This window comes from Hippopotamus amphibius, chromosome 11 (genome assembly GCF_030028045.1).
Source record: "Hippopotamus amphibius kiboko isolate mHipAmp2 chromosome 11, mHipAmp2.hap2, whole genome shotgun sequence".
Classification (NCBI taxonomy): domain Eukaryota; kingdom Metazoa; phylum Chordata; class Mammalia; order Artiodactyla; family Hippopotamidae; genus Hippopotamus; species Hippopotamus amphibius.
The window spans coordinates 20,612,885-20,622,274 of NC_080196.1; the positions used below are offsets into that span (position 1 = coordinate 20,612,885).

At 38.0% G+C, this 9,390-nt stretch overlaps 1 protein-coding gene across 1 annotated transcript; it reads right to left on the reverse strand.

The window, feature by feature from the left end:
* Nucleotides 1-5,552, reverse strand: LOC130830816 (olfactory receptor 2M3-like). Its single transcript, XM_057698140.1, has 3 exons — nt 5,547-5,552; nt 4,448-5,369; nt 1-125 (listed from the first exon to the last, which is right to left on the reverse strand). The coding sequence occupies exons 1-3, from the start codon at nt 5,550-5,552 to the stop codon at nt 1-3; spliced, it is 1,053 nt and encodes a 350-aa protein (XP_057554123.1).
* Between the last annotated feature and the right edge of the window lie 3,838 nt (nt 5,553-9,390).

Here is a 9,390-nt window from a genome sequence, read left to right on the forward strand (position 1 = left end):
TCACCTAGCTTCTGGTGGTTGCTGGCAATCTTTGCTATTCCCTGGCCTGTAGAAAACAACTCTGATATGTTCCTTCATGTTCACATGGCAATCTTGCTGTGTTTGCATCTGTTTCCAAATTTTCTCTTTTTATGAGGACAAAGTCATCTGGATTAACATCCATTCTGGGGCTTCCCTGGTGGCACAGTGGTTAAGAATCTGCCTGCTAATGCGGGGGACACGGGTTCAAGCGCTGGTCCAGGAAGATCCCACAGAGCAACTCAGCCCCTGACACACAACTGCTGAAGCCCATGCACCACAACTGCTTAAGCCCACATGCCTAGAGCCCGGGCTCTGCAACAAGAGAAGCCACTGAAATGAGAAGCCCACGCACCACAACAAAGAGTAGCCCCCACTGTCTGCAACTACAGAAAGCCCGCACACAGCAATGATGACCCAACGCAGCCAATAAATTAAATTAATAAATAAATTTATAACACACATTTTATTGACCTCATTTTAACTTGATTACCTCTATAAGGACCAAATCTCCAAGTAAGCTAACATCCTGAGGTACTGGGACTTCAACATATAAATTTTGAGGGACACCATTCAATCCATAAAACATATATTAATTTCCATATTACTTTTGTCCTATTATTTTGTATAATGACTTGTTCTCTAAACTAGAGTATAGGCCACTAAAAGATAATGTCTTACAGTTTAAAAATACTATTTTAATCAAACAGAACTTTGCTTTGCTTGGAGCTGAATATGTGCTTCTTAGGGGGAAAAATGTGCTGAATTAATAAAATAAACCCATGAAGAGATTGTCTGAATGAGTTTTAAAGCAGTGCACATTAGAGGATAGTCAAATCATAACAATGCCTTATATTCACATAATATTCTTCAAAAAGAACCCAAGACCTAGTCAAGACTCATATTACTCAACTTTTAAATGTGGGATGAATTAATGTAGGCTATGTTAAGATGAAAATCTATCTATTGCTTTGGAAGTATCTAACATAGTGCAGGTTTTCATCCATTTCTGCCTCAGTGAAACCAAGAAGGTGCTAGAAATTTTGTAATTTAAACTTCTTTTTCCACTCTTACCTTCTGGTGTTTCCCAAGGAGACACAATAGCACTGACTGAATAAATTAAAAGGCTTAAATTCCTACAGTTTGGTTTTTTTCCTAGATAAATTTCTTAGTCCTCAGGGATTTAGTCCCTTGCCTTTAATTAGATTGGTGAGGTTATCTTCAGTTTTTTCCAAGGTCATTAAGGTAATATTTCCTGTTACCAGCATAAGCTTTCTTTTTGATACCAGGTCATAGAGAATGATCTGTTTCTTCCTCATTAATAATATAGACTGCTTGAAATATTCACCTAAAGTCTGGTTTCAAAAATCTGAACAATTTCTCATGCCTCTGTCCCAGTTGTTCTCAAACATAGATACTTACCAGAATCTTTGGAGGAGATTAAAAAATGTTTTGTAGTACTAGAACTTTCTGGACTCATTGAATCAGAATCTCTTCGAAAGAAGCCAGGCGTTGCTGTGTTAAAAATCTTCCCAGTTGGTTCTATTGTTCCAGCTCTGTTCTTTCCAAAGTTAACAATGCCATCTGGATCTTGGGATTTTGTTTCTATTACATGACAAAACTTGTTCAATAAAATTTTTTCACTCACCATATTTTCTTTGTCAGTTGATGCTTTTAGATTAAGCTACTAACATGCTTCAAATGTGCTTGTTCTTCATTAAACAGCTTTCATACAAGGCATAGGCCTGCAGCCAGAGATACTTTACTTTACTATGGTTAAAGAAGAGGAAAAGAATTATTTGCTAACTCGTCAGCATAGAGCCTGAGATGATTGCTGAGATGATGAGGGATATTTCTTTTTGTCCCACTTTTTAAATTGTTATTTTGGGGGGAATATTGTGAACATTCAAGAATGGCCACACATGGTCTTAAAATAGACTTCAGCAGTCACTGCTGGCCTCTTTTTCCTTATGACAGTGGTGAGTCAAATATTGGGCCTTCCCTCAACAGTCATTAAGTTCTTATTTCTCTCTCTGCATGGCTCTCCCTAAAATTTCCTGCCTGACCCTAGCCTTTAAAAGCGCAAAAGATTCAAATGCCTGATACTTATCATCAATTGGACAATTTAGGGAGATGCATTAGTTCCTCTGATCACGGGGAAATGTAGAGTTGTATCATTTCTATGAGAAAGACCCATGGGGGAAGTCACTGAGTAAACACTCAGAAGCCCTAGTAACACTCTGAGTAAGAATATTTGGAGAGCTCCTTCCTATAAGCGACAAATAAGGGTTAGATGGAGCCTTACCAGATTCTACCTACCTTATTTCATCTCAGTCCCCAAGCCCATGAAGCTACTTTGTAGCTGATTTATTGTATTGAGCAAGATGATCTGTAACTGGGCTTAATGATACCAGATCCAATGGTGTATAAAGGGTCCATGTTAAATAGAGATGCTCTAAGGAGCCTCTATCAATTCACAGGAAAAGAATACTTGAGAAAAAGCTCCTCACTCTTTACTGGGCTTTGTGGAGAGTTAATGCTGCACAGTGGAACACAAAGAATGGCCATGTGACCTGACTTCCCTTTAAGTCTTGGGTATCATGTGACCCACAAGCCATAAAATCCTGCCTGCCCAGCAGAGTCCTTCATCCATGGAAACATCTCCCACTGTCACTTCTAGTCTTCAGAGAATGGACACCAGAGAGCCATCCAATTCATTGCAGTTGTTACTTGTAATGACATAGAACATACATCAACCCAAATAGGAGCATGCGTAAGTTGGTGTTATATGTATACAGCGCAGTATTGCATAAGTGTTTACAAATTCACCTGAATGAACTTGATTTAGCTTAGAGAAAGAACTGTGAAATATTTCCACCTTGTAAAAGTTAGAAACAATTAAGTCTATTTCATGTGGATTTTCTGATTTCTGTACAGATCCATCTCACTGTGGTGTTCATCACATACATGGAAAACTCAACCATCCTCTTTTCCATTTAATTGTAGGTTACTGTGTTTTAAGGTGCTCAGGGGGGTGCTTTAATGAGATTACAAATCTGATCACATTTCATGCCTTCACCCTCATGTAAATTGAGCTACCACTTTTTTTCTATTGTTCATTTTTAAGTAAATTAATACCACCTCAGTGTCCTGTCTTAGATATATATTTTTATAGCAACTCCATTATATAAGGTGTAGATTAGAGAAGTATACTCAAGTTCCATGAATTAAATCCCAGTTCTTCTAACATTTATCCAATTGCCCATGTAAAATCAATCAAATTTATAGAAATCTGGTCTTCTACAGGCACAGGAACAAAAATGTTTCACTTTGTATGCTGGTACCTATGCCTAGATGAAGAGTTCCTACTGGATTTGAGTATATTCCTTTGAGAAGACCGTGTAGGTTATCTCTGGATGGGAGTGGGGTTTCCACCAAGGCCTTCAGAGACCTGTCAACATTCTCATTCAGTTACCATCCATGTTCATCAGGAAAACAAAGAAAAATGTAGGCAGCTTCTGTCATGATGATAGTATTACACCTTTACTACAACAACTGCCAAATTAATGGAAACTTTTCTACACGCATTCACATGGTAATGTTTTGATATGATGAATAAGAACATTCCCATCATGATTCGGTGCATAGATATGATAAAGCTCATGTCTTTTAGGTAGGAACCACAGCCTGGGATTTCATTATAACACACTGGATTTTTAAGATACCACCAGCAAAAAAGAAAAAAAACACAGAAATAAAAAATATAGGTTGATGGTACTGCATTATCTGCCAATATTCTGTTATATAAGTGACTCCACTGTAAGAAATCTTCAGATATACAAATGCTCAGTGTATCAGGGAAGTCAAACAAAAGAAAAGAGCCTTCTCTACAAAAATAAGGAATATTTATTACAGGACAAGTGTTTTGGTAAATGAACAAGTATCCGTGACTCTCTGGTTAGGCTACATTTTGAAAGAACTAATGATAAAATGAAATAGGCAAATGTGGTATTTAACTCAGTACATAAGTCGTTGTATAATCATTTCAATAAGACACTGGGTTTTGAAAATGAGAAAAAACATTTAAGACCATTTTATTAATTATTTGGTTCTATAAACAGGAGTTAATCTCTTTATTAACTTAATGACTCACTTTTCAAGAACGTTATTGATTGTACTTAAAACCAAAATCAATATACAATGACTGCAAACTATATCAATTGACTGTGTACCCAGAGTCTGCCAACTCTAATGCCTACTTTAAGAAAATTGTTTATTCACTTGTTGCTAAATTGTGTAATTTTTTAATAAATGAGTGTGCCAGAGAGAGCGAGAGAGAGACAGAGGAGTTTTGAAAGAGAAAAAAATGAAAACCCTGTAAACTGTTAACCAATTTATTCTCTAGATTTCCCCTTCCCTAGTACCTTACTGAATGCTTTGGCCACGTCTTTGTTCCAGAGGCTGTATATAAGGGGATTCAGCGTGGGGGTGAGAATGGTGTAGAAGGCTGACACCATCTTGTCCTGGGTTGGGGAACGATCAGAAGTGGGCCTCATATACATGAACATAGCTGCTCCATAATACATGCCCACAACAGTAAGGTGTGAAGTACAAGTGGTGAAAGCCTTGTGCCGACCCTCCCCAGAACTCATGCAAATGACAGCTATAATTACACGTGTGTAAGAGATGATGATGAGTGACAAAGGGAGGAGGAGCATTACTACACAACAGATAAAAATAAGTGTTTCAAACGTGGAAGTATCTGTGCATGAGAGACGTAGGAGTGCTGGGACATCACAGAAGAACTGGGCTATTTCTCGGGAACCACAATAGGAAAAGGACAAAGTAGCAGCTACATCAACAATCCCATCAAAAGCACCCAGGATCCATGAAGAGGCAACCATGAGTCCACAAACTTTCCAGGTCATGAGACTGGGGTACTGAAGAGGGTAGCAAATGGCAACGTAGCGGTCATAGGCCATGACAGCCAACAAGAAGCACTCAGCACCAAAGAGGGACGCATAGAAGAATATCTGGGCTTCACATCCTGCTACAGAAATGGACTTCCTGCCAGACAGGTAGTTGCAGGTCATCTTGGGTACAGTGGTGCAGATTAGCATGAGGTCCATGAGGGAGAGCTGGCTGAGGAGGAAGTACATGGGGGTGTGGAGCCGGGAGTCCAGGCGGATGAGGAGAACCATGAGAGTGTTTGCCAAGAGCGCCACTGTGAAGATGCCCAGGACCAGAGAGAAGAGGAAGACATGAGTGGGCGTGTGACTGAAAATTCCCATCAAGATGAAGTCAGGGCTAAGTGTCTGATTCTCCCATTCCGTGACGAGTATTTTCTTTATCTAGAACCACAAGAAGTTATAAACATTAAATATCTGGGTAGTTATTAATTCACTGTCCACTGTGTGTGTGATACTCTGGTAAACCAACATAGATGATCTGGTCAGGACTGGAGAAGAAGGAGCAGAGACTTTGCAGTCAGGTGGCCTTCATCACACTCAAGTTCCAACGCTACCAACCTGCATGTCCTCTGACAGGTTATTTCTATGTGCTTCCTTTCATTTCCTTTACATAGTAGAAATAACTTTTTAATTCAGTTGTGATTCTTAAACAGGATGTTAATGTAAACCACAGCATCTGGACAGAGCATCTGACTCCTCCAGAAACAAATAACCAATCATGAGATAGGATTATATACATAAATTGATCATATGTTAGTATTTAATAAGTTCTATAACAGTAGAAGAGAACACTTTGATTGTCATTGCCTGTATATTGTATTAAAGTAAGGTAACTACAATGAATAATCTGTTATTTCCAAGCGATATTAACATTTGCATGTATATGATTTTATTTGTGCACCAAACTACTAGTTATTCAATTATACAGAAGATGAACCTCTAATGCAGAATCTTTGGTAAATAATTTCAAGTAATTTATGCATCATGAGTAGGTGACAGTTGTGAATGAGGAAGTACAAAATCAAAATTGTGATTTATGAAAAAAACCAAGACTACTGGAGGGTAGGGGAAAAATGATCATTTATGTCAAAACTTGAGAAAGGCAGTATTGAGATTTCCTTTCACATTCACCAAAATGAGGAAACTTATCGAAGGTACAAGAAGGTACCCAAATTATAAAACTTGTTGTTCTGCTGAATTCCCTAAATCAGTATCTAATGAGGTAAAAGAAACAAACAAATGTCCTGGTACATGTCCATCAGTGTAAGAGTGAGCTAAGACCAGCTTGCTGTGGTTTGGGAAAAATGAAATTGTTTTACAAAGGATTAGACAAAAGCAAGGTAAAGAGAGATAGCTTTTTACATTGTTGAAACATCAAGGAAGAGGAAGCTTACCAACCTCACGGCATGATTTATTTTCTCATTAAAGGAAGGGTGCTCTCTCAGGCTGCCCACCACTGCCTCAAGCCAGCTGTGCTGAAGATTGGACAGATTTCATGTTTTTACTTCCCAATGTTGTTGAAGCCAGTTTTCACTGGTCCTGGTCTAAATGTCTCTGGCTTCTATGATGTGGCTTCATCCCAAGAAATTGCTCAGGCAAAGAGGCAGCACTTTTTTTTTTTTTTTCATATTTCTTTAACTTTTATTTTTAATGAGGTATAGCTGTTTTACAATGTTGTATTAGTTTCTACTGTACAGTGAAGTGAAGTAGAGTTCCCTGTGCTATACAGCAGATTCTTATTAGTTATCTATTTTATACATATTAGCGTATATACGTCAGTCCCAATCTTTCAATTCACCCCCCACCCCCACCCCCGCTTTCACCCCTTGGTGTCCATACATTTGTTCTCTATATGTGTGTCTCTATTTCTGCCTTGCAAACTGGATCAAGGAGGTGGCACATTTTCAACCCCCTTTTCTCACATCTCTATCCCACCCAGAAGGGGATTTAACTGAAGCTTAAGTCCAATACGAGGACCCAGCCGTTCTTTACTCAGCACTGTGTATCCTTTTCTTCTTAAAGAAGATCCTCAGTGTTTTAGACATTTCAAGCCCAGCCAGAATCGGCCTGCCCTTGCTCTCATCCCTTCATTGGTAGAAGGCCTATGCAATGCTTTCATCCAGAGACTGTCTGCTTCTCCTGCCTTGATGTTGGACTGTTGGACTGTATTTGATATTCTTAAGTTTCCAGCTCATCCTTTACATATATATTTGCGTCTATTACTATACTACTTCACAAACGCCAGAAACTTCAACTAAACTTTCAGAGTGTTTGAGGATGAACTCTACTTACTAAATAAAGTTTAATTTTCATAGGAAGCTTCTACTTTACTCAAGCCAGCATATTTATTGTTTGTTATATATGTTAAGTAACAGTATTATAAACATTGAAATAAGGCAAAAAGGCACTTGGTATTTCTTTTCTATATCATACAAAGGCATGGTTTAACAGACTCTCCCAAGAATTATTTAATTCAGGGAATGTGCCTGTGTTTGTGTATGTGTTGGTGTGTGTGTCACTATTTCTGGGAACATGAAGCATTTCTTCATCCCTTACAATGATAAAAATTTGTGATCAGGAACTAATCTTTCAAATTTGCTAGAGAGCTTAAAGAAATAGCTGATTAAAACAGCTCTGTACTGTCACACCTGCAAAACTACATCTTGCAATGACATTAGTGGCCAAAAATAATTGTGGTTCAGTTGCTCCGTGGTTATGTGGGATCTTCCCAGCCCAGAGATTGAACCTGTGTCCCCTGCATTGGCAGGCGGATTCTTAACCACTGCACAACAAGGGAAGTCCCCCCAAATAGTTTCTGATGTGAGGTCTTGGCTCAGGTTACTTCCCTCATGGAGAATAAGCTTTGTTCTTCAACCAACCCCAACATTTTCAGTTGTTTCCTTCATTCCAGCTCTAGAACAACCATGCCATCCTCATGAACTCTTATTTCATTTCAATAGATAATATGCTTTCCACACACTAAACTCAGTCATGTGGTCTCTTCTACTGCTGCTCTTGGAGCTGAGTACTGAACAGGGATTTTGAGATCAGACAGATCTGTGATTGAATCATCAATCTATTGCCAACAGTGATATTATCTGGAATCCTCTTTTTAAAAAATTTCTATAGTGAGACTAATATCATCTCTCAGTGTTGTTGCAAAGATAATAAAATATAACTCAACATAAACCTTAATCCAAACTATATGAACTCAGAAAATATAAGCTTCAACCATCTTAATCGTTATCATCATCACACCTTTGGTATTTAATCATATTATATTGTTTTGTTAGACTACCACAACGAGGTACCAAAAACTAGGAGGACTAAACAATCCAAACTTACTGTTTTGCAATTCTGAAGGCTAGAAGGGTCAGATCAAGGTGTTAGCAAGACTGGTTCCTTCTGAGGGCTGCAAGGAAGACTCAGTTCCATGCCTCTCACCTAGCTTCTGGTAGTTGCTGGCAATCTTTGGTGTTTCCTGGTCTGTGGAAAATAACCCTGATGTGTTCCTTCATCTTCACATGGCAATCTGCTGTGTTTGTTTCCAGATTTTCTCTTTTTATAAGGACAATGTCATCTGCATAAACACTCACCCTATTGACCTGATTTTAACTTGATTACCTCTGTAAGAATCTCCAAATAAGGACACTCTAAGGTACCGGGACTGCAACATATAAATTTTGAGGGACACCATTCAATCCATAAAACATATATTAATTCCATATTACTTTTATCCTATGATTTTGTATAATGATATTCTCTAAAATTGAGTATAGGCCACTAAAAGATAATGTCTTACAGTTTAAAAATACTATTTTAATCAAACAGAACTGTGCTTTACACAGAGTTGAATATGTGCTTCTTAGGGGAAAAAGTGTTGAATTAATGAAGTAGATCCATGAAGAGATTGTCTGAAAATTTTAAAGCAGTGCACATTAGAGGACAGTCAAATCATAACAATGCCTTATATTCATATAATGTCTTTAAAAAGAACCCGAGACCTAGTCAAGACTATTACTCAAGCTTTAAATATGGGATGAATTAAGGGAGGCCAAGTCAAGAAGAAATTATATCTATTGCTTTGGCGGTATCTAACACAGTATAGGTTTTCATCCATTTCTGCCTCATTGAAACCAAGAAGGTGTTAGAAATTTTGTAATTTAAACTTCCCTTTCCAAACTTACCTTCTGGTGTTTCCTGAGAAGGCACAATAGCACTGACTGAGTAAATAAGAAGGCTTAAATTCCTAGGGTTTTTTTTCCTAGTTAAATTTCTTATCCCAAAGAGATTTAGTCCCTTGCCTTTAATTAGATTGGTGAAGTTATCTTCAATTTTTTCCAAAGTCATCAAGGTAATTGTTTCTATTTCCAGCATAAGCTTTCTTTTTGATTCCAGATAG

Excerpts from the sequence above, each read along its gene's own strand:
- LOC130830816 (XM_057698140.1), bottom strand. Across the intron at positions 126-4,447 it reads AGACGTGGCCAAAGCATTCA|AGAAAATTTGGAAACAGATG; the intron begins GTAAGGTACTAG and ends CCTCATAAAAAG.